Here is a 25,428-nt window from a genome sequence, read left to right as displayed (position 1 = left end):
GCCCTAGTGTTCGTATTGTTGTGTTTCACCTACCCAATATTCTCTCTCCAATTTGACAATTCTTTTCGTACAAATCTACAAGCCTAACAAATCCACAGCCAAAAGGGTCAAAACCAAGGCATTTCGTGATGCATTCCTTTTTGGTCTAACTTCTCAGCCTAGCCTAAAATGGGCCGCCTTTGAATTCCTTCCCTCTCTATCTCACCAAATATTGACTCCTTCTTCTTCTTCTTCTTCTTCTTCTGGATTTACTTTATGCAGCTGAATGCTTTGCTCTGCTGCAGCTATGGCAGATTGTCAAATCGGAACCATCCCATTTTCTGTTTTTCGTTTCGTCTTCTTCATTCTTGTTTCCAGCTCTCTTACTCTGTTCTGCTCTGCAGCTGATACAATTACTCGAAACCAAACTATAAGAGACGGCGAGACCTTGGTCTCCAAAGGGCAGAACTATGAACTGGGTTTCTTCGGCCATGAAAATTCCACGTCTCGGTTTGTCGGAATATGGTTCCGAAACATTACAGTGAAAACATTCATATGGGTTGCAAACAGAGAAAACCCAGTTTCTGATAAAGCCGGAGTTCTAACAATTGGAAGCGATGGTAATCTGGTTGTTCTGGACGGGAATGGCAGACCACTCTGGTCGAGCAACGTTAGTCTATCGTCGGAAAACTCCACGGCAAAACTCGATGATGATGGAAGTCTTATTCTCACAAGCAGCGACGGTAAGAGCCATTGGCAGAGTTTCGATTATCCAACGGATACGTTTTTGCCGGGCATGAAAGTTGTAGTAAATCGTTTAAAAGGAGAGAATCGTGCTTTTACTTCATGGAAAGCCGAAACCGATCCTTCACCGGGAAACTATTCGATGGGTGTTGATCCACGTGGGTCACCTCAGATAGTGATTTGGGAGGGATCAAGAAGGAGGTGGAGGAGCGGACCATGGAACTCACTGACTTTCAATGGCATTCCCAATATGTCTTCTGCTAATTTGTTGTATGGGTTTAGGCTTTCCAACGAGGAGGAGGATGAAAGCAGGTATTTCACTTATACCCCTTTGAATGTTTCGGATAAAATGATGTTTCGGATTCGGTGGGATGGGTTTGAAGAGCAGCTACGGTGGGAAGAAGAAAATAAGAAATGGAGTGTAATGCAGTCGCAGCCGGATAAGAACAACGATTGTGAGCTTTACAATAAATGTGGGAATTTCGCTATCTGTAGCTCTTGGGAATCGCCTATTTGCAGTTGTATGCAAGGTTTTGTGCCGAAAAATTGGGAAGAATGGAGGAGGGGAAAATGGGAAGAAGGATGTTCTAGGAGGACACCATTGCTGTGTCAAAGAAATAGCACTGGAACGCAGGAAGGCGGTGATGAAGATGGATTTGCAAGTGTAAAATGTGCCAAATTGCCAGATTTTGGAGATCTGGTAAGGGTAGATAACACGGATAATTGTAAGGGAAAGTGCTCGAGTGATTGCAATTGTACGGCCTACTCATATGTTAATGGGATCGGATGCTTAATATGGAGTGGTGAGTTGTTGGACGTTCAGCATTTTACAAAAGGTGGAAATACTCTCTACATTCGACTTGCGCATTCTGATTTAGGTAAGCTACTTTCCCTTTCGATTTCTCAGAAATTTTTGGTTGACCTGTGGATGCGATGGTGAGGATTAATTAGCTGGTTTCCTTTTTATTATTAAATACGAAATCTAAACTCAACATGAACTAAGACAAACAATTGGGTTTGGCTAGGATAAATCAGTCTTTAGATGCTATTAGGATTCTCAATATTGAGTTCTGTTTCCCTTTTATCATATCTGAAAAGATAACTGTATCTTTTTGCTGAAATACTTAGCAGCAGCATCAGTTGGATTCCTTGAAAACTTTCACGCAGAGCAACATTTTTGATGTTGAAATCTGTTTTTTGGTGAGTCACTGAAATGGAAGTAGTTTCACATGTAATACATGCAATGCCCACAATCAGAATATAGCTACATTATGAATAACCAAGATCTTCCAAGATAGTCTTTACTTCAAATCCATCGTCGCTCTGTTTGGTCACACAACATGCTGTGTATCATATAACCTTTTGTCCAGATCCTTGAATTCGTAGTCACACCTGTTATTTTAGGCACGTTCTGGTGCTTCACATGTGTAGTTCTGTTTTATTTGCATGTGTTCATTAATTAACATGGATCATACGAGGGCCTTTTTTTTTTTTTTTTTTTTTTTTTTTTTTTTTTTGTTGGGTGCTAGTTGTATTCTAAAATTTAATTCATCATGGTAGGATTACCCAACCAAATTCAACTGAACTACCATCCCCTCTACATGATTTGGTCTAAATATTTGCAGGATGGGACACCATTCTATAAATATTATGGATTATCTTGGCGGTATTTTGATTCCTTTTCTTTTTCTCTTCTTATAGGTGGGAAGAAGTCATTGTCCACCGTTTTGATTGTTACAATAACTATAGTTGGAGCAGTGTTCCTTGGACTTTTCATCTGTTTAGCATGGAGGTTCAAATCAAAACTGAAAGGTGAGTTTCATCTTCCCAAAGGGACAATTTATGAAGGTGAATTAAGAAAAATGCATCAATTCCTTGATATATATCTCAAGTTCATATTTCATTTTGATATGTAGTTTTGCCCTCCACTGCCACCTCCACGACTACCACTTCACTAGGCTGGAGGAGAAGCAATGAAATACCACCTTATGATGCAAGCAAGAGTGCAGAAATTTCGACAGAGCTCTCAGGACCAGTTGACCTTGGTATAGAAGGCAATCAAGTAAATGGACCAGACTTGCCAATGTTCAATTTTAATTGTATAGCAGCTACTACAAACAACTTTTCTGAAGAAAATAAACTTGGACAAGGAGGATTTGGTCTTGTGTACAAGGTATTTTATATGTTAAGCATGTTTAAAAAAACATTTAAGCATTATAAGTTGAAATGTTCTAGAAAAAAGAATTTTACATCTTTCCATTATTACCAGGGAACACTTCCAGGGGGACAAGAAATTGCTGTCAAGAGGCTTTCAAGAAAGTCAGGCCAAGGCCTGGAGGAGTTTAAGAATGAGATTATTCTGATTGCTAAATTACAACACAGAAATCTTGTCAGACTTTTGGGCTGCTGCATTCAAGGAGAGGAAAAGATGCTGCTCTATGAATATATGCCAAACAAAAGCTTGGATTCTTTTATTTTTGGTATGCTTGTTTTCATTAAGTGTGGTATTCTTATGCATAATATACCCTATTTAAAGCTTCGATTTTTTTTATTTTTGGTACGTTTCTTTTCATCAAGTGTGGTATTCTTATGTATAACATACCCTATTTAAAAGGCATATGATAGCAAAAGCTTTTACTTAGTTGTTTGTTTTAATAACAGTGTTAATTGTTTATTGTGCCAACTTGATATGCACACACTTGAATCAAATATCTTAACTGTTTAAGCATTGGATATTAGTACTTGACGAACAGGTGATATTTTCCTTGTTTTGGTAAAATGGCAGATTTGGATAAGCAAGCATTACTAGACTGGAAAAAACGCTATACCATTATTGAAGGCATTGCACGAGGGCTCCTTTATTTGCATCGAGATTCAAGGCTTAGAATAATTCATCGAGACTTAAAGGCTAGCAACATTTTGTTAGATGAAGACTTGAATCCAAAGATTTCCGACTTTGGCATGGCAAGAATATTTGGGGGGAACCAAAATGAAGCGAACACAAACCGAGTAGTTGGCACATAGTAAGTGTGACTCCTTGATGAATTGATATATGAACTTAAGAAAAATAATAATAATCTGCACAACCCATATGGAGAATTGTGTTAATCTAATATTCCACAATCTGCAAAAATACAGTGGCTATATGGCACCTGAATATGCAATGGAAGGTCTCTTTTCAGTGAAGTCGGATGTATATAGCTTTGGGGTATTGCTATTAGAGATTGTGAGTGGCAGGAGGAACATTAGCTACCGTTCGACTGAATATGCAAGTCTTCTTGCATATGTAAGTGTCCCTATTAACTCTATCTTCTACTTAAAGTTGTTAGTTGACGAACTAGAAGCAACTATCCTTTTTTAATAATAAGGATCAGACAATTGAATTACTGAATGAAATTTTTGGAACGGTTTCAGGCATGGCAACTTTGGAGTGAAGGAAGAGCAGCTGAACTCATAGATGCTTCAATTGCAGAAACATGTTCCAGAAATGAAGTGTTGAGATGCATACATGTAGGGATGCTATGCGTGCAAGATTCTCCAGGTTATAGACCAACCATGTCATCTGTGGTGTTGATGCTGGAGAGTGAAACTGCAAATCTTCCATTGCCAAGACAACCCACATTTACTTCAATGAGGGGCCATATTGATTCAGATTTATTTTCCGAAGGCTATGAAAACGCATCCTTAAATGATATGACAGTAACAATGGTGGTTGATGGGAGATAGCCCAAGGTTGATACTTCTTAAAAAAAAAAAAAAAAAATGTTTGAATATACATGTTTATATGCTTTACGGTTTTGGTTATATATATCTATTGATGAGTGATTTTTGAATTTCACTGCTTTTTTTTTTATTATTATTTTTTTATTTGGGTTACTAGTCAAGTTGGCAGGAATATAGAAAACATAGAGGTTAGGTTCGAATTATTTGTGGAATCTGTAAGTGTCATATTTATAAATATAATTGTATATGGAAATCTTTTACTCGATCAATGTAGGGACCGATATTCTCGTTTTTGGTAATTACAGACCGTTGTATGAATGCATTAAAATTTACATGTAAATATACGAACAGATAATGGAAGATTGAGAACCAGAGTATTGATTATATATTGGGGATTTCTCCCCACTTCTCTAAATATGGATGTGGATGGTATTTTTTTTTTTTTCTTTTTTTCTCGCTTGAAGGGATCGTTATATTAACAAAAAAAGGCAAGATACAGCAGTACAACCAAATCAAGCAGAGGCAGCCGAGCTTCTTTCCTTATTTACAGCCTCGTCAAAAAGATAAAAAAAAGACAAAGGTGGAAAGACGCCTAAGCGATGGTTCAAAAGATTCCACCTTGAAACTAAATGAGCTAACCTATTAGCTTTCCTTGGTATCCAAGTAAATGAGATAACATGAAAAGCAGAACATAAATCTAAAATTTTCTTGATATAACCAGCAGTAGACCAATGGCAAGAGGTGTTGGAAGGATTGTTGAGACTTTGGATGAGGGTTTTAGCATCGCTTTCACAGCAGATGCTGCGATGACCGCCTTCAATAGCCAACTGCACCACTTTTAGAAGACCAGCTGCTTCTGCTGCTTCTGGGAAGCCAATTTTGAGTTGAACGACTTGAGCACTATGACTTCCCCTTCATGATTACGCATTACCACTCCAATGCCTGCAGAATTATCCTTACAGATGCATCGCAGTTAACCTTGACGTTTCCATGCAGAGGTCGGCTCCATGAATTCATCACCATCTCTCTAGAAGAGGGATTGAACCAGTGATCACTATTACTCGATAAAAGCTTGTGTTCTTCATATCTACTGAATAGTAACTTGACTTCCTCTTCTAAAGCTGGTCTTCTGTCTTAAAAAAGAATGCGATTCCGCATCTTCCATAGTGAATCAAAAGTAAGGATAGAAAACAAGAAAAACGAGCTGCTATCTTCAGTATGAACTGGAAGGACATCAAAAGGTTTGGTCAAGAGAATGAGATGGTCATCTAGACCGCCGACCTAGTAACTTTCCCATCTTATGCTCCAAGGGGACGCCAATCAAAAGGCCTTGGTAGCTTTGCAGTGGAAAAATAAATGCATTTCATCTTCTTGACACTCACACCCATGGGGACACCCAACATCATTGATCCCTCAGTTATGGCTCTGCAAGGTTGCACGTAATGGAAGTCCCTTTGAAGCCAACTTCTACATGAAAAACTTTAGTCGGTCATGGATTTTACTCTTCCACAAGAATTGCCACCAATTTGAGTTAGCCCCAGAAATAGGATTAATAAACTTATAAGTTGATTTAACGTGAAACTTTCCGGAATGGGATCCCATCCACACAACTGTATCTTCTTGATTGTTATATGCCTAAAAGATCTACAGGATTTTCTCTGACGAATCTTTATAAAAAAGGCTTTCAATCACCGGTTTATTTTAGTGCCAAATCAGATAAAATAAGCCAATCGACATGCCGGATTGCAAGCTTGATAAATTTGGATTAAGAGAAGGCTTGAAATTTGGACAATTGGGGATCCAAGGATCTTCCTAGAAATTTATATTGTTCCCTTTTCCCACCTTCAACCAAATTCCTTTAGTTAGCACTGATCGTATACTCAGAAAGCCTTTCCAATACCAAGAATCTGATTGTTTTCCTACAGCTTTCATGAGGGTGGTAGAGGGGAAGTGTTTGACTTTTACTGCGCGTACCCAAGGCAAATTTATGTGAGTCTCAAGATACCAACCAATTTTACAAAGCAAGGCCACGTTGACTTCCTTTAGCTTTCTAACACCTAGCCCGCCAAGCTTTTTAGGCCTACAAACCTTAGACTAAGACACTAGACTATAACTAGGCCGTGAAGTGGAATTGCCCTTCCAAAGAAAACTATTGGCCAATTGATCTAGATCTTTACACCATTTCTTGGGAAGCTTGCAGGAGGACATGGTGTAAATGGGAATGCTTGTAATTACAGACTTTACTAGGACCAACCTCCTTGATTGGGAAAGGAGATTGGCTCGCCAACTTTGAAGTCTAGCCTCCACCTTTTGTCACAGCTCTTCAAAGTCCTTGGTCTTGTTTTGGCTCACAAAAAGAGGATTTCCCAAGTATTTTGCTTCCTTAGGTAGTTCTTTAATGTTAAGGATCCCTTTGATTTTAGCCCTTAGGTGCCCGGGCACATTCCTAGAGAAAAAGCAGCCGGACTTGATGTTGTTTACCTGGTAGCTTGTCCAATGGTAGAACTGTTTCATGCAGTTGGCAACCTCCAACATTTCGCTGCATTTTGCTCTACAGAAAATCAACAAGTCGTCTGCATATAGAGGATGCGATATGGGGATGCCCGACGTTCCCAAATTAACGCCATGCAGTTTACCCTCTCTTTTTAGCTTGTGCAACATTCTCGATAAAAGTTCTTCAAACAATATGAAAAGATAAGGTGAAATGGGATCACCTTGCCGGAGTCCTCTTTCCCATTTTACGGTTCCACAGATGCTGTCGTTGAGAAGAATAGAGATAGTATTAATCGAGAAACACTGGTTTATCAGAGTAACCACCCTAGCCGAAAAACCAAAGTGGATAAGAATCTCATGAAGGACCCCCCAGTTGACCCGGTCATAGGCTTTGTGGAGATCAAACTTAATGCCAATGTATCCTGTGGTTCCCTTCTTAGATTTTGAAGAGTGCACTATTTTATTGACGAGAAGGGAGTTCTCTTCAATCCATCTTCTTGGAATGAACACTGATTGGTTGGGGGAGATGAGATTTTGTAAAAGTGGTCTAATACGAGAGGCCATAGTTTAGTAAAGATTTTATAAACGGTGTTGTAAAGGTTAATAGGGCGAAGTTGGTTGAATACGGCCGCAGATTTAGTCTTGGGAATAAGGACGATGGTGGTTCTGTTCATGCTGTCGGAACACGACTTGAGATAAAAATGTCTCGAATGGTTTTTACAACATCTCTCCTGACTATATTCCAATAAAATTGAAAGAAGGGCTGGCATCTCATCTGGGCCCCACTCTTTGTAGGGATTTAAACTTTTTAAAATCTCCGGTATTTCGACCTTAGACGGTACAGCTATAATGGTTTGATTCTCGGCACTTGAAACGGCTGGTTGAATGTACTCACTTAAGTAAGGGCAATGTTCCACCCCCTTATCTTTAAAAAGATTAGTGAATTTGCCTACTAAATAGGATCCAATAGCTTTCCTAGTTAGCATCCACTCCCTTGAGTCATCCTTCAAAGCCATTATGTGAAGTTTTCTACGGTTGGCCAAGGTGGTCACGTGAAAGAATTTAGGGTTTCGGTCTCCTGCATGCAACTAGATTTCTCTAGATTTCTGTCTCTAAATAAGTTCTAACCTATAGAACCATTCATCTAGCTCATGTCGAAGAGAATTTTCACGTTCGAGATTGGAAATCGTGGGCTCAAGACCCTAAATCACAGATAACCGGTCCTCGATAGCCTGTATTCTAGCTTGACAGTATCCAAAACTCTCTCTATTCCACCTCTTCAAAGCTTTTACTGTAGCTTGTCGTTTTGCAGTTAAAGATATCCGTTGTATGCTTCTACCCTCTTCCGTCCAAGCATTACTTATTACACCTTCGCACCTTGGATCCCTTGTCCATGCTTTAAGGAACCTAAATGATCTTGGGGTGCGTCGATGGTCCAAACAAGAGAGCAACAAAATTGGGGCATGGTTGAACATGGAGGCATTAAGGTGAAGAACGCCTGCTTGCTCAAACAGTGCACGCCACTCAGAACTTGTTACCACCCTATCCCGCCTTTTTCGTATGTTAGTGAGACCTCTATGTCTATTGCACCACGTAAAAGGGTAGCCAGAAAACCAAAATCCAAAGCACCTACCTCCTGCATGAATCTTCTCAAGAAGAAGTGGGACTTCTCAGTGACTCATCGCCCCCCCCCCCCCCCCCCACCTTTTTTTGGTCCTGGGTTAGAACATCGTTAAAATCACTTATGCAGGCCCATGCTTCATTGCTGGATAATACACATTCTGTTAGAACCTTCCAAAACTCACCTTTTAGCGATCGGTCTGCTGGACAGTGACAACAGCAAAGGTTCCACTTTTTCCCCTGGATGGTTTCCATAAGGAACAGACCCAAGGGGGAAGACTTCCTTAGTAAGCCACGAAGGCTGCGAATTGCAGAGGGTCTTCCTAAGCCTTTACAATTCCAAGCTAGAAGCTTCATTGACTGGGGGAGAAGAAGGGGGACATGATAAGGCCTGCCTCCTCAGCGTTCATCAATTTGTCAAAAGTTCTAGAAGAAATTTCTTTTCTCTTCAAACTTGCACCAGTCTTGCTTTGTCCCTTCCGCTTAAGTCATTTTCTTGAAGAAGCATCCCAGATGCTTGACTTCACCAGCGCCAGGCTCTCCAAAATAGTAACTTCCACAAGCCCATTGTCCATCCTGTTGTCTTCCCCGTGGGGCTCTTGGGCTGTTAAATGAGCCCTGTCTTCTTCCTCAATCGGTGTAAGAGTTTTGGGCTTATGTAAGTGTCTGTCCCCTTGGGCTTTTCCGTTGGGCCTAGATTTCAGCCCAGTTAGTACAGCATTCATGTTAAAATCCAGTTAGTATAGATTTGGTTAAGCTCTCTCCTTTCTTGTGTGGCATGTCTTCTTCTGATGCACTTACCTCCCCTACAGTGATCCCAATAGTCATGTACTCAGTAATCGAATCTAGATTTTCAGCTACTAAGTTGTTTCTTCCTGCTCATAATGGTTTGAATTTGAAATTTGTCTACTCTCTGAATCCGACATCTCTGGCATAGCCTCCATAAGAGCCCTAACTCTAGGGTTGTGGTCAGATTCATCCCTCGCTGTAGTCCTTCCGTACATAGGTCCACATGACTCCCCATGGGACTCCCTCGCCCTTAGTGCCAGAGGCTCCTTGAGTTTGTTGGCCGTCGGTCATCACCGATCGTCTCATGCTTGGCTAGTGTTCTGTCCCTTCTCTTTCAATTCTAGATCTTCTCTTGAAAATGAGTCAAAGAAATCTTTCCGAGGGATTTCGAGTCTTCGTAGGAAACTCCTTTTGCTGATGACGGTGAAGGAACCTTCTTCAGCCCCTAACCAAACGCCGTAAGTATCTCCTTCTTCTCTAGATGAGTCGGTTGTTTGGAGCGTACAAGAATTTTGTAAATATCCAAGGATCCCGCAAATATGGATGTGGAACGTATTGACCATTTCAAATCTACATAATGGTTAAAATGACTATTTTAAAAACATTATAATTTAAAAGGTAGAGTAATATTAACCCTTTTTTTTTTTGTATCTTTTTATCTTTTTTTTTTTCCAATATTAGCCTCAAAAAATTATTATTTCTCATTGGAGTCAATATATAATTTTTTTGCTTTGTTTATCCTCACAAGCTGAAAGAGTTGCCTTTTTTTTTTTTTATTATATAAGTGGGTTTTATGGTCTAATGCTTTGATTCTCGGAAATTTCTTGTCTCTTGTTCACGATTCTTTTAACTTGTGAACAACAAAGAATTATTAGCTAGTACTTGATTTACACTCATGGTTTGTATTTTTGTCCCTGAATTTGTTTTATTTTGTATTTGGTCTTTGAATTTTATTTTTTAATGTATTTTGATTTTTAATTATTTTCTTCTTTAATTTTTTTTAGCAATTTTAAAACAATATAGTATATTTAATATGATATGTAAAAATGTTGCGGGATTGTTAGATTTTATAATTTTATTGTTTATTTGTTACAATAAATATACTGCATAAAAAATGAGTTATAAGATAATTTAAAAATCAAAGTGCACAAAAATAAAATGTAATTTAGAAATTAAAATGGCACAAAAAATGTTGAAGAGCTAAAATATAATTATGACCATAAGATAGAAACTAACAAATCCAATAAACCAAGATAAAAATAAATAAATAAATAAAATAAAAGAAATGAAGCGGTGTGTGATATATAATTTATTTGCAGTAGCCGATGCGTCGAATATAAAATAGACAATTGATTTATATACTTTTTATCAAATTGTTGTTTTCTTCTGGCTTTTTATTGTCCATTGTCCTCAGTTAAATCTAATTCATATGTTGAGGATGTAATTTTGAAAGTTAAGAGCTCGGTCATAAATTTGAAACTTGAGAGGGATATTGTTTTTTATTTTTTATTTTTTATTTTTATGTGTATGTGGACTTATTTCATATTGAGGCAACGGGGATTTCTTTTAGCTTTGGGATATTGTTTTTTATTTTTATTTTTATGTGTGTCTGGACTTATTTCATATTGGGGGAACGGGTATTTCTTTTGGCTTCAGAGCTGATTGAATCCTCAAAGGCATTACTTGTTGTAATTACCATTTTGAATTGTACGTTATTGGACCTTGTATTGAAACTCTTTGCCAATCATAGTAAAATTTCTATAAATTACGCATCTGTTTGCTTCCGAAACTCGTGTATTCAATATAGTGATACGAAAAAAAATATATATATATGAAGAAGAATAATCTCAAGTGTTGTTTAGTTACACATTCTAATTGAAATTGAAATTATATTTAATTTGGTGTTTATATTTTTTCTAAATTAATTGAGATGCCTAATAAATTCTAACTATCCTTAACAAGCATTTAAGATAATCAAGTTAAACACAATTTGATAGGAAATTCAAAAAAAGAAAAAAAAGAAAAAACACTTTATAATCGGGACAGTCTTCATTAACTGATTAAATTTACTAAATTGACATAAAGGTTGACCTCACAGAATAACTATTTTGTTTTATAATTACAGAATGACACTTCTTTTAAGTAAGCAGATCGAGACTTGAGTGGTTAAAAAAATATATGGAGAAGGATTCTCTAGTAATAGGTAATATTATTGTCATCATTAGCAGCTTGAAACAGTTGACTTTTTTGTTAGTCGAAATATATATGGAATAACAAACACTGATCATCAAGAGATTAGTGCACTAGCGAGAATGTAACTTAATAAAAATATAATGATAGCATCAATGAAAATGATAGAATAGCAAATCTTGATAGAAGTCAAGGGAGCAAAACAAATTTTTTTTTTTTAATAGTAAAACTTAATTGAAACAACCCAATCTTCAATGACATGACAGGATAGCAAAGCTAATTATTTTTTCATCCGTGTTTAGCTTCTATAATTCTACTACTAGGCTGTAATTTATGACAACTATACAATATGGAAATAATTAACAAATTCTATTTGTCTGCAAAATTTTCATAATCATGTGATAGAACCAAAGGGGGGCTTGTAGGCTTACAGCTTGAAAAAAAGGCCTACAGCTTGAAGGTACTATCATAAAACACATGCCTACTACTTTTGGAAAATGCATGCCAAACATAGATATTAGAGGGGCATTGGGTTTCTTTTCTATATTTGTTTTTTTATACTCTTTTACACCACCTTATCGCTTTGCAATATATAACATAACTTCATTTCCAAGCATTATCTCAGGGACATTCATTTCCAAGCATTATCTCAGGGACAACTCTTTGTCTCCCCAAGTCAAATTTTCGAGGTGGGATTCTTCACTCCTAATAATTCTGGCAATCAATATGTGGGCATTCGGTGCAATAAGCAAACTTGTCCAAGTAGTATTGATTGCCAACGGAGAGAATCCTCTAGCAGTCATAGACTCTGCTGCAACTCTAACAGTTGGCAGCAATGGAAATATAAATCTTTTGGATGGGAAGGAAAACTCTGTTTGGTCAATTGATGTTCCTGTCAATTCAAATACATCATTTGCAAAGCTTTTTGACATGGAAGCTTGGTTCTCAAAGACAGCATGTGAGGACAGGTTTTATGGCAGAACTTTGAACATCATGGTGATTTATTATTAACCAAAGCAAAAAAGGGTTTTAATGTTAGAACCGGTGAGAAATTTGTGTGACTTCCTGGAAAAACGAAACTGATCCACCATTGGGAAACTTCATTGTTGGACTTTCATAGAAGAGACATCCACAGGCTTTCGTTTGGATTATTGGATCGACTTCTCATTGGAAAAGTGGATCATGGATAAGACCATGTAGGTGCTAATGCAAAATAAATTAAATAAACATGATCAATAAATGACATAGTACTATGCTTCCGGAATCTATGCACAATTATATATTGTATTTCAATTAGAGATATATCAAATTTACAAACCTCTTAAGAGCAGTCATTGAATCATCGAATCTTTTGAATCATTTGACTTGCAAAACAGAAATAAAAAAAAAAAACACAAGAGCAATACCTAATGACCATATTCCTCTTTAACATTTCTCTTTTAGGTTTTCACCAAACAGATACTGTAGATAGCTCAAGCCTAGCCCTATATCAATAATGTATATATTGTACGAATTTTATATGTACTAAATAATAATATATATAGAACATATATATACATATATATAAATCAATAATAATAATAATATTTGAGAATAAGCTAAATGGGCTTTTAGAGAAAATAGATCCTTCAATCAAACGGTTTAATTAAAGTATTACAGAGAAGGTATGTCCAAAAGGCTTATAGTAAAAGTTAAAAAATAAGCAAGTCTCATTGTTAGCATAAATAAGCTTTACAAGTAAGTCATATGATTATGGCTAATCCAAAAAAAAGAAAAAATCTAACATCATATGCTTATGGCTAGTCCACATGAAATATTTAATATTCTTCCACTTAAACTACATAATTATCACATATCGCAACCAACTCAATTACTATAGAATATCCAAAAACAAAATATCATTTCATCTAAGCATATTGATGAGAATCCGCCTGAACTCACACAACCGATTACCTGCTGGGGTGCTGACCCGATACGGATGAAGACCGGGCTAATCACTAGAGCTCAAGCTAAGAGATTTAAGGACAAACTGGCAGCGCTTATATAGGGAGCCATTAATTCTCAAAAGGGCTTGTCAATACCCAAAGATACATTATCCGTTCTAAGCATTCAAGTGGTGAAGGCCGATACGGACCCGGGTAATTGTTTTCTTACAAATATGGACTCCGGGCAGCAAGAAATGGTTCCAACACCTCATGGATTCAATACATATCTCTAAGAGGTCATAGAATCAAGTCAAGGCAGCTTCAAAGGGAAACAAAAAGGGGCTGTGCGCACAAGGGAGAAAGATGACCGGTTTTACTGTATTGCTTGCTGGCTTTACTAAATTTCGCTGAGTTGTCATTTTCTCTTTAATTCAAGCAAAGGCAATGTGTGGGACTCAATGATGATCCTATTTGACATCCCACAAGGCATATGGAAGCTAATTTGGAGCTTAAATTGGTCAATGATAGCTTAGTAAAAAAGATAGTATTTTAGTTTCCTAATTTGATTTTAACTTTTTTGTTTTAGGAAATTAGTCTTTTATTTGGTTTTTATTTATTTATTTGATGGAAAAATCAAATTAGGAAAGTTATTATTTTATTATTTTCATTGTAAATTAATTAATTCCTAATTCAAAATAAAGGAATTAATTAATCCAAATTAGATTAGGAAATGAGGTAAATTTCAGCCAAGTTAGGTTTCCTATTCTTTAGTGGTCGGTTTTACCTAGATAATTAGGGTTTTATTTTGTTTTCTCTTAGCCTATAAGGGCTTATTTTTTTAGGAAGAACACACCTTCAATAATATTCAAAAAATTACTTGTGAGATAGAATTCTCTTTATTCTTCTTGAACACCTAAAACAACGTTAAAGAGTGGGTGTTTTAGTTTTGACTTATCAATAGGATATCCATCATCTATTGTGGCGTCTTCATTATACCAAGATTTTTAATCATAGATTGTTTAGGGATTAAGATTTTTCCATAAGAATTTGAACTTAATTGAGATCCGAGCTAATATAATACGGGTTTAGGCATGAGTCGACCTAGGTTCGTATCATTTGGTATCAGAGCCAAGATTTTGTTCAGGTTTGATATATCTTATTTATTTTATTTTTTTTGTATTAGTCTACAATTTTAGCACTAGGTAAAGGTTGCTTCTATCATCATACACGTTCTGCAGTTTAAAAAATAAAAAATAAAAAATTTCGTAATCAAATTAGGATTTCCTTGTTTTACAGTATTTTTGTTTCCTAGTTTGTTGGTTATTCTTCATTATTGTTTTTGGTAATTTAGTTTATTGTTGATTTTTATTTGCTATTTTTATCTTAAATATTTGTATTCATATATTCAAAAAAAAAAAAGTGTGTTTGCGGCAACATATATAGATTTACAAAAAAAATTGCAAATTTATATTTTGTTGTTGGAGGTTAGGGGTTTGGTGGATTTTTGGTGTTAATATTTGATACTGAAGTTGTTTTACATTCTGTGAGTAAAACAAAAAAATATAATAATAATAAAATAAAATAAAAAATAAAAGAAGAAGAAGAAGAAGAAGAACAAAAGCCGAATAAAAAAAAAAATCGAAGAAAAAAAATCGGTTTGTTGAATTTGGTGGTTGCTGGAAATTTATTTGAACTGCTGAATTGTTGACTATTTATTCAATATTTGGAGTTGCTGGAGATTTATTTTTGCTGCTGGATATTTGAATTTTGGGTGCTAAAAATATTGGATTAAAATTAGTTAAAGGATTTGATACAAAAACTTGAATTACAAAGAACAACAACCAACAACTATTCCTTATTTTTGTCCAAATTGATTCTTGTTTGTGTTTGAATTTCTTTTTCTAAATTTTTATTCTTGAATTCTTAATTTTTTACCATATGGTCCAGTTCTTATTTATTCCAAAATTTACTTTGCTAAATTGCCATATTTTTGTTTAAAAAAGTCAAGAATTAGGTGTTTAAAAATTTACTCGGTATTGCTTGCTTTTTGCTATTGTTTTGTTGATAAGTTTAATTAAAACATACTTTTGATCTACTTGCTGTTTTTTGGGTGTTTTAATTAGAACTTTGAATTAATTCTTTGAGTGGAAAAAAGCAAGAGTGTGTGAGCTTAAAAGAGAGTCAAAAGTCGAAACTAGTGTGCAAACACGAGTGTTGAGATTTTGTTTGAGTGAAACACGTAAAGGAGTGATTTTGGTGAGGTTCTATTTTATTTTTGTGTTATTCATACTAACATGGCAGATTCAAGGGTGAGAAGAGGAGATCCACCATTGAGAATTAATGAAGAAGAGTCCATAGGATTCAAAGGAGATTCCCGAGCTTCGGGGAGTGGAGATGAGCACACGGACATGAGGGCCGTTTTAGAGCAATTACAGCAGATGAATGCTCAATTTGATCACATAATTCAAATGATGGATAGGTTAGAAACATCACAAGGAAGACCAAATACAAGGTTTGAAACTCATGGAGGCCGAGTCGAGGTCGAGGAGCCCGAGGGCAACTTAGAGAAGAATTCGGTGAAGGCAATTTTGGAGATGACTTGGATGAGAGATATGATGAATTTGAACCTCAAGGAAGGCCAAATCTGTGGGAGACCAGCAAGAAATGAAGATGATGATATGGAAATATCAAGGTAAACATACCACATTTCATGGAAAAAGTGGTCCGGAGGCTTACTTGGAATGGGAGGAGCGTATGGAGATGATTTTTCATTGTCACAACTATTCGGAGACCAAGAAAGCTAAATTGGCAGCAATAGAGTTTGGACATTGTGCACTTCAATGGTGGATTAATGAGCAAAATACCTGAAGAAGAGTAGGTGATGAATTGATTACTATTTGGCGATAAATGAAAGGAGCCATGAGGAAGCAATTTGTACCGACTCATTACCATAGGTTGCTACATCAAAGGCTACAATCTTTATCTCAAGGAAATAGGTCCATGGAGGATTATTACAAGGAGATGGAGATGCTCATGATGAGATTGAGCATTAATGAAGAAAGAGAAGCAACCATGGAATGGTTTCTAGGTGGATTGAATTGAGAGATAGCCAATAAACTAGAATTGCAATAATATGTGGAATTGGAGGAGATGTTGCATGTGGCTATTAAACTTGAGCATCAATTCAAGAGGAGGGGTGTAAGCTCACAGTTTGGGGGTGTTTCCAATAGTAGAAGGTTAAATCCAAGTGACTGGAGAAACAATCCTACCTATGAAAACAAGCCAAAACAGAAAGTTGGAGAAGAAAGTTCAAATCGGCCAAAAAGAGAAGCTAGAACTGAATCTGTCCAAGCACACAAAAATGAAGGTAAATCTCATCCTAAACCTTCAAGATCTAGAGAAATAATTTGTTTTAAGTGCTAAGGATGAGGAAACATCGCTAGCCAATGCTCGAATAGAAGAATCATGGTATTAAAGGGTAATGGTGAGCTAGAATTGGAAAGTGAGGAAAGTGGAGATGAAATCGGGCAAGAAGAGGAAGACTTTGAGGATGAAGATGAGACCCTACATGCACCCAATACTGAATTAAATTTGGTTTCTAGGAGAGTACTGGCTGTATACAAGGATGAGGATCAAGTTCAACGGGAAAACATCTTCCACACCCGATGTGAAATCCAAGGTAAGATTTGTAGTATGATAATTGATAATGGAAGTTGTACAAATGTAATTAGTAACATTGTTGTTGATAAATTAGTTTTAGCAACAATTAAACATCCTGAACCTTATAGATTACAATGGCTTAATGATAGTGGTGAGATGAAAGTGAATAAACAAGCCAAAGTAAAATTTAGCATAGATAAATATATGGATGTTGTTTTGTATGATGTTGTGTCTATGCATGCCGGACATATTCTATTAGGTAGACCATGGCAATTTGATAAAGATGCTATTCATTATGGTTGAAAAAATTCTATTGTTTTTAAGTTTAAGGGAAAGAAGCTCAAGCTGGAGCCATTGACTCCCAAGGATGTATATAGAGATCAATTACAAATACAACAAAGGAGGGAGGCCGAAAAGCTAAAAAAAAAAGCTAGTATGGCACCTACAGCTTCACCATCAATCCATGAAGGTAAGTTCAAGCTTGCTATTCAAGGTAAGCATTCTAAGACTCAAATTGAATGGAAAAACCATGAAAAGGCCGAGAGTGAAGTAACAGAGGAAGAGAAACCCGAGAGTGTGAGTAAGGCTGAAAAAGCCAAGAGTGAGGGCCTAATCGAGAGAAAGAAAGAAAAAGAAAGAAAAGAGAGGAAAAATAAAAAAATTTATATTAGTCTTGGTGATGTAAATAAAGCTATTTTAACTAAGAAACCACTTTTGGTTATGATTTTTAAAAAAGCTTATTTAAATGATCAAGCTAACCTTGAAGAACTTGAATTGCCACATTCAATTTTTTCTCTTTTGCAAGATTTTGATGATGTCTTTCCGGAGGAGATTCCAAATGGATTACCACATATTAGAGGGATTGAACATCAAATTAACTTTGTTCTAGAGGCTGCCATACCAAATAGTCCTGCATATAGAAGTAATCCCAAGGAGACAAAGGAGTTACAAAGGCAGGTAAGTGAGTTGCTTGATAAAGGTTACATTCGTGAGAGTATGAGTCCATGTGTTGTCCCTGTTTTGTTAGTACCTAAGAAAGATGGTTTATGGTGTATGTGTGTAGATTGTAAGCTATAAATAATATTACCATTAAATATAGGCATCCAATTCCTAGGTTAGATGATACGTTAGATGAATTACATGGTGCATGCATTTTTACTAAAATTGATCTTAGGAGTGGGTATCATCAAATTAGAATGAAAGAGGGTGATGAATGGAAAATCGCATTTAAAACTAAGTATGCATTGTATGAGTGGTTAGTAATTGCCTTTTGGTTTAACTAATGCACCCAGTACCTTCATGAGATTAATAAATCATGTTATGCGACCAGTCATTGGAAATTTGTTATTGTTTATTTTGATGATATTCTTGTATATGGTAGACATTTAGATGAGCATGTAGAACATCTTAGGAAAGTTTTAAATATTCTTAGGAAGGAAAGACTGTTTGCTAACATGAAAAAGTGTGATTTTTGTAAAGATGAGTTAGTTTTCCTAGGATTTGCAGTAAGTGCTGCAGGTATAAAAGCTAATCAATCCGAGGTGCAAGCAATCCAAGAGTGGCCGAAACCTACCTCTGTTACCCAAGTGAGGAGCTTTTATGATTTGGCTAGTTTCTACTATTGATTTATCAAGGATTTTAGCACCATCGTAGTGTTTTTGATGGAATTTGTGAAGAAGAATGTTGGCTTTAAATGGGGGGAAGCACAAGATAAATCTTTTAATTTGTTGAAAGAAAAATTGTCTAATGCACCTTTACTAGTTTTGTCTAACTTTGACAAATTTTTTGAAATTGAATGTGATGCTTCGAGTGTAGGTATTAGAGCTGTCTTAATGCAAGAAGGAAGACTCATAGCCTACTTTAGTGAGAAATTAGATGGAGCTACATTAAACTACCCAACTTATGACAAAAAGATGTATGATTTGGTGAGGGCTTTGGAAACGTGGCAGCATTATCTCATGCCAAAAGAATTTGTGATTCATATGGATCATGAATATTTGAAGCACATTAAAGGCCAAGGGAGGCTTAATTGAAGGCATGCTTGGTGGATTGAATTCATTGAAACATTTCCTTATGTCATCCGCTATAAAATAGGTAAGGAAAATGTGATTGCCGATGCATTATCCCAAAGGTATGTACTCTTTTCTACCTTAGATGCTAGATTGCTTGGATTTGAACAAAAAAAATAACTTTATGAGCATGATAGTGATTTTGGAGAAATATTTAGGACCTATTCAAAACATGGTTTTAATAAATTTTACATCTTTGAGGGATTTTTGTTTAAGGAAAAACAAATTTTGTGTGCCTAATTGTAGTATTATGGAGTTACTAGTTCCGGAAAGTCATGGGGGTAGTTAAATGGGTCATTTTGGTGTTTTAAAAACTTTATTCTTGCTGCAAGAATATTTTTATTGGTCTAACATGAAAGGAGATTTAGATATCATATGTGAAAAATGCTTGAAATGCCGAAAAGCCAAATCTAAATTGATGCTGCATGGTCTTTACATGCCATTGCTGATTCCTTCTTTTCCTTGGTGGATTTATCTATGGATTTTATTCCTGGTTTACCTAGGTCAAGGACAGGTAAATTGTTGTGGATAGATTTTCTAAGATGACACATTTTATTGGATGTAATAAAACTTATGATGTATCTAATGTTTTTAATTTTTTCTTTAAAGAAATTGTTAGGTTGCATGCTATGCCTAGAACAATTGGTTTGGATAGGGATGCTAAGTTTTTAAGTTATTTTTGGAAAACTTTGTGGGCAAAGTTAGAAACTAAACCTCTATTTTCAACTACTTGTCATCCACAAACTGATGGATAAACTGAAGTAGTAAATAGGACTTTGTCTACATTGTTATGAGCTTTAATTAGTAGAAACTTAAGAACATGGAACGAATGTTTGCCACATGTTGAATTCGCTTATAATAGGTCATTGCATTCAGCCACTAAATATATACCATTTTATATTATTTATGGTTTTGATCTTTCAACTCCATTAGATTTAACACCTTTACCTTTAAGTGAACATGCTAATCCAGATGGAAAACAAGAAGCTGATTTTGTAAACCAGATTCATGAGAAAACGAAGGCAAATATTAAGAGGAGGATCGAGTAATATGCAAAAAGTGCTAATCAAGATTGAAAACAATTTGTTTTTGGACCTAGAGATTGGGTTTGGTTGCACATAAGAAAGGAGAGGTTTCCCGAACAAAGGAAGTCCAAGCTTATGCCGCGTGGGGATGGACCTTTTCAAGTTTTCAAGCGGATAAATGACAATGCTTACAAACTTGATTTACAGAGTGAGTATAATGTTAGTGCTACATTTAATGTCGAAGACTTGTCTCCTTTTGCTGCAGGTGATGACTTTGATTTGAGGGAAAATCTTTTTCAAGAGGAGGGGAATGATGAGAATCCACCCGAACTCACACAACCAACTACCTGCCGGGGTGCTAACCCAATACAGATGAAGACCGGTGATCACTAGGGCTTAAACTAAAAGATTTAAGGATAACCTGGATGCCTTTATACAAGGAGTAATTAATTCTCAAAAGGACTTGTCGATACCCAATGATACAAGATCTGTTTTAAGCATCCAAGTGGTGAAGGCCGATATGGACCTAGGTAGCTGTTTTCGTGCAAATATGGACTCCAAGTAGCAAGAAATGGTTCCAACACCTCATGGATTCAATACATATCTCTAAGAGCTCATGGAATCAAGTTAAAGTAGCTTCAAAGGCAAACAAAAAGGGGTTGTGTGCACAAGGGAGAAAGATGGCCAGTTTTGTTGTATTGCTTGCTTGCTTTATTGTATTTCGTTGAGTTGGCATTTTATCTTTGATCCAACCAAGGGCAATGTCTGAGACTCAATGATAATTCTATTGGCATCCTACAAGGCATATGAAAACTGATTTGGAGCTTAAATTGGTCAACGATAGCTTAGTCAAAAAGATAGTATTTTAGTTTCCTAATCTGATTTTGACTTTTTGTTTTAGGAAATTAGTCATTTATTTGGTTTTTATTTATTTACTTGCTGGAAAAATCAACTTAGGAAAGTTATTATTTTATTATTTTTATTTTAAATTAATTAATTTCTAATTCAAAATAAAGGAATTAATTAATCCAAATTAGATTAGGAAAGGAGGTGAATTTCGGCCAAGCTAGGTTTCCTATTTTTTGGTGGCCGGTTTTACCTAGATAATTAGGGTTTTATTTTGTTTTCTCTTAGCATATTTAAGGGATTATTTTTTTTAGGAAGAAAACACCTTCAATAATATTCAGAAAATTAATTGTGAGATAGAATTCTTTTTATTCTTCTTGAACACCTAAAATACCATTAGAGAGTAAGTGTTTTAGTTTTGACTTACATAGGATATCCATCACTTAATATTATACCAAGATTTCTAATCACAGGTTGGTTAGGGGTTAAAGTTTTTCCATAAGAACTTGAACTTAATTGAGATCCGGTATAATATAATAGGGGTTTAGACGCGAATCGACTTAGGTTTGTATCACATATAGCATGCAAAAAGGATAGAACAATATACTAGACAAGGCAGTAGAAATTCTCTTAGTAAATTTTTCAAAACTTGATGCCACTTCAATGAGTATATTGCATGAGATATGCTTAGTCTAGGTAGTAAAGGTTTTATCTTACTTTTAATCCCTCAAATTATGATACCATTTCATTGGAGCATACTGCATACTGATAGAATAAAATAGTATACTCAAACTAGATAGTAGAAACTCACCATAGTACTTGTGAATCCATATACACATATACAGTGAGATTAAAAAAATTTCTAATAGGCCTATAAGCACAAGGATCAACAATATATATAATAAACATCTCACATATAAATAATGATACATATACATACACATATTGCTCACAAGGCAATAATCAATCATATACAACACACAACATGGATATTATTACAGATTACAAATCTCCCATTGAGCCATAACAGCTTCAATTGCTCCACAGTCCAATAAAAAAATACATACTCCTCAAACAAATCTATATACTAACCTTTAGTAATGAGTTTGCCAGCATGTTGTAATAGACATATTCATAACAAAATGAGACTTTTAGCGAAAATGACAATACTGAGGAATTACTACAAAATAACATTATTGGTCAGATGATAAAAGTGCATTTAAAAACATATATCATAATCTCAAAACAAGCGCATACTCTGCCTTCACAACTAATGAAGCTGTAAGTGTTTATCTAATACTATTTCACAAAATAGCTTTTACTACAATGATAAATAATATTTCTGATATTAAACATCAATCATCTATACAACCATCATAATTAGCCCTCAAAACTCCACTAGCCTTTTGTAATGAGTCTGCCACCATGTTGTAATAGGAAATGTACACAACATAATGAAATTTTTAATAAAAATGATACATCTGTAGAATTACAATAAAATAATATTATTGACCATATAACAAAATTGGACCCAAAACCATATATCATAGTTTCAAAATATGCCAAGAACCTTGCTTCCACAATTAATGATGTTATAAGGGTTTGTTTAACATTATTTCACAAAACAACTTCTATTGCCATAATAAATAATATTTTTGATGCTGGACTTTAATCATCTATTCATCCATCATAATCAACTCCCAAAATCCCACTATAACAAAGAAGTTTTGCACTAAACTTAAAACAAATGTAGCTATCTCATAATATACATAACTAAGACTACTCAAGTATTTATCATAACACACCTCCAATATAAACAACATCTAATGTTGTGTAAACTTGAGTAAACATCAAACTGTCAAATGCAGAAGAAAATGGGAATACTTTCATTGTCCCTTTTCACTCTCATTCTTGGACACAAATCCTTAGAAAGCTTGTCAACTTTAACCACTGATACCATACTAGGAGAAATACTTAGCATATTACACACTTTTACAATCCTATCAACATAGGTTCTCAGTAAGACAATTGCACTACACAATTAACCCTGTCTCGAAGTATCTTTATTTTTAGTACAAATGAAACCTTTTCAAGATGTTTCATATAAAAATGGATACATAACAATTGTTTTGTCTTAGTCAATAGGTCAAAACTATTGAAAACCATCAATATGTCATCAACATACAATACCATAGATATTAAACTACTCTTACTAAGCATCGTATATATATATATATATATATATATATATATATATATATATATATATATATATATATATATATATATCTATATGCACTTTGATGTGATCTCGCCTGAGACTGTTCAATTGATAACCGGCTAGGGTACTGACCCAACATGGATAAAGACCGGGCTAATCACAAGAGCTCAAATTAAGAGATTTAAGGAAAACCTGGGAGCATTTATATAGAGGGTAATCAATTCTCAAGAGAGCTTGTCCATGCTAAAAGGTACAAAGCCTATTCTAAGCATCCAAGTGATGGAAGCCGATACGGACCTGGGTAGCGATTTTGGTGCAAATATGGACACCGAGCAGCATGAAATGGTTCCAAATCTTTATGGATTCAATAAATATGTCTAATAGGATATGGAATCAAGTCAAGCCAGCTTCAAAGGCATTCAAAAAGGGGTGTATGGACAGCTTCAAATTTGGCCTATTTTTATTGTATTTTGTGCTGTCTTTATTGTATTTTGCCGAGTTGGCTTTTTTTCTTTCCTCCAAGCAAGGGCAACGTGTGGGACTCCATAATAAGCTTATTTGGCATCCTAAAAAGCATATAAAAGCTGATTTGGAGCTCCAAGAGGTTAAAGATTGGTCAAAGTCAACTTAGTTAAAAAGCTAGTATTTTAGTTTCCTAATTTGATTCTACTTTTTGTTTTAGGAAATTAGTCTTTTATTTTGATTTTTATTTATTTATTTTCTGGAAAAATAAATTTAGAAAAGTTATGATTTTAGTATTTCAATTGTAAATTAATTAATTCCTAATTCAAAATAAAGGAATTAATTAATCCAAATTAGTTTAGGAAACTAGGAAAAATTAGGCACTTTCCTTTTCTCTACTTTCTTTTTCTCCACACTTTGAGTCCGATTTTGAATTAATTTTTTTAGGGTTTTTGCTTTGTAATCTTAGCCTATTTAAAGGCTTATTTTCAATGAGAAATCAAGCTTGAATTTTATACAGAAAATTATTTGTGAGATTGAATTCTCTTTGTCCTTTTGAACACCTAAAACACCAATAGTGAATGGGTGTTTTAGTTTGACTTATCAATAGGCCTTCCATCACCTATTGTGGCGTCTTCATTATATACCAAGGTTTCTAATCACAGGTTGGTTAGGGGTCAAGGTGACCATTAGAACCTGAATATAATTAGATCCGGGTTAATATAATACGGGTTTAGGAGCAGGTCGTCCTAGGTACGTATCACACTCATAAGCACATTTTGCTTAAAACTATTTTAGGTGACAATTGCAGCAAAATTGAGATATCACTACCACATGGACTACTTAAAACCATAAATGAATTTTTTAAGCTTACAAAACAAAATTTCACCCCCCACTTCTTGGAAGCTAATAGGTATGTTCTTATGCAAATTTCCATTTAGAAAAGCAGTTTTGATCTCCATCATATGCAACTCCAAGTTACAATATGATACGAACCTAAGTTGACTCGTGCCTAAACCCGTATTATATTAGCCTGGATCTCAATTAAATTCAAGCTCTTATGGAAAAACCTTAACCCCTAACCAACCTGTGATTAGAAACCTTGGTATAATGAAGATGCCATAATAGGTTATGGAAGCCCTGTTGATAAGTCAAAACTAAAACACTCACTCTATAATGGTGTTTTAGGTATTCAAAGAGAACTAAGAGAATTCTATCTCACAAATAATTTTTTGAATAATATTGAAGGTTGCATTCTTATTGAAAAATAACCCTTAAATAGGTTAAAGTCACAAAGTAATAAACCCTAAAAATCTAAGAGAAAACCAGCCATATAATGTCAATTTCCTAATGTGGCCGAAATTCCATTCCTTTCCTAATTCTAATTTTGATTAATGAATTCCTTTATTTTTACTTAGGAATTAATTAATTTACAATGAAAATAATAAAATAATAACTTTCCTAAGTTGATGTTTCCAGAAAATTAATAAATAGAAACCAAATAAAAGACTAATTTCCTAAAACAAAAAGTCAAACTCAAATTAGGAAACTAGTTGACTAGTTTGACCATTAAAGCATCTTTGATCAATTTCCAATTTGTAAAGGCTCCAAATTAGCTCCCATAGGCCATTTAAGATGATAAATAGGATTATTTATGATCCCCATACATTTCCCTTGATTGT

The 25,428-nt window shown here is 35.2% G+C and overlaps 1 protein-coding gene across 1 annotated transcript; it reads left to right on the top strand.

The window, feature by feature from the left end:
* Positions 1-103: 103 nt before the first annotated feature.
* Positions 104-4,832, top strand: LOC107422271 (G-type lectin S-receptor-like serine/threonine-protein kinase B120). The gene is made up of 7 exons (XM_016031703.4): positions 104-1,601; positions 2,425-2,535; positions 2,640-2,896; positions 2,993-3,203; positions 3,509-3,746; positions 3,862-4,009; positions 4,138-4,832. Exons 1-7 carry the CDS (start codon positions 266-268, stop codon positions 4,447-4,449), a joined length of 2,613 nt encoding a protein of 870 aa, XP_015887189.3. The 5' UTR covers positions 104-265; the 3' UTR covers positions 4,450-4,832.
* The last annotated feature ends 20,596 nt before the right edge of the window (positions 4,833-25,428 follow it).

The sequence above is a fragment of the Ziziphus jujuba genome, chromosome 1 (assembly GCF_031755915.1).
Source record: "Ziziphus jujuba cultivar Dongzao chromosome 1, ASM3175591v1".
Lineage (NCBI taxonomy): Eukaryota > Viridiplantae > Streptophyta > Magnoliopsida > Rosales > Rhamnaceae > Ziziphus > Ziziphus jujuba.
This window is presented reverse-complemented; position numbering and strand designations above follow the sequence as displayed.

Bases quoted from the DNA above. Each gene is read 5' to 3' on its own strand.
- LOC107422271 (XM_016031703.4), top strand. From the start codon at position 266: ATGCTTTGCTCTGCTGCAGCTATGGCAGATTGTCAAATCGGAACCATC. The intron at 2,536-2,639 runs GTGAGTTTCATC...TTTGATATGTAG, and splicing joins GTTCAAATCAAAACTGAAAG to TTTTGCCCTCCACTGCCACC. The intron at 3,204-3,508 runs GTATGCTTGTTT...GTAAAATGGCAG, and splicing joins CTTGGATTCTTTTATTTTTG to ATTTGGATAAGCAAGCATTA.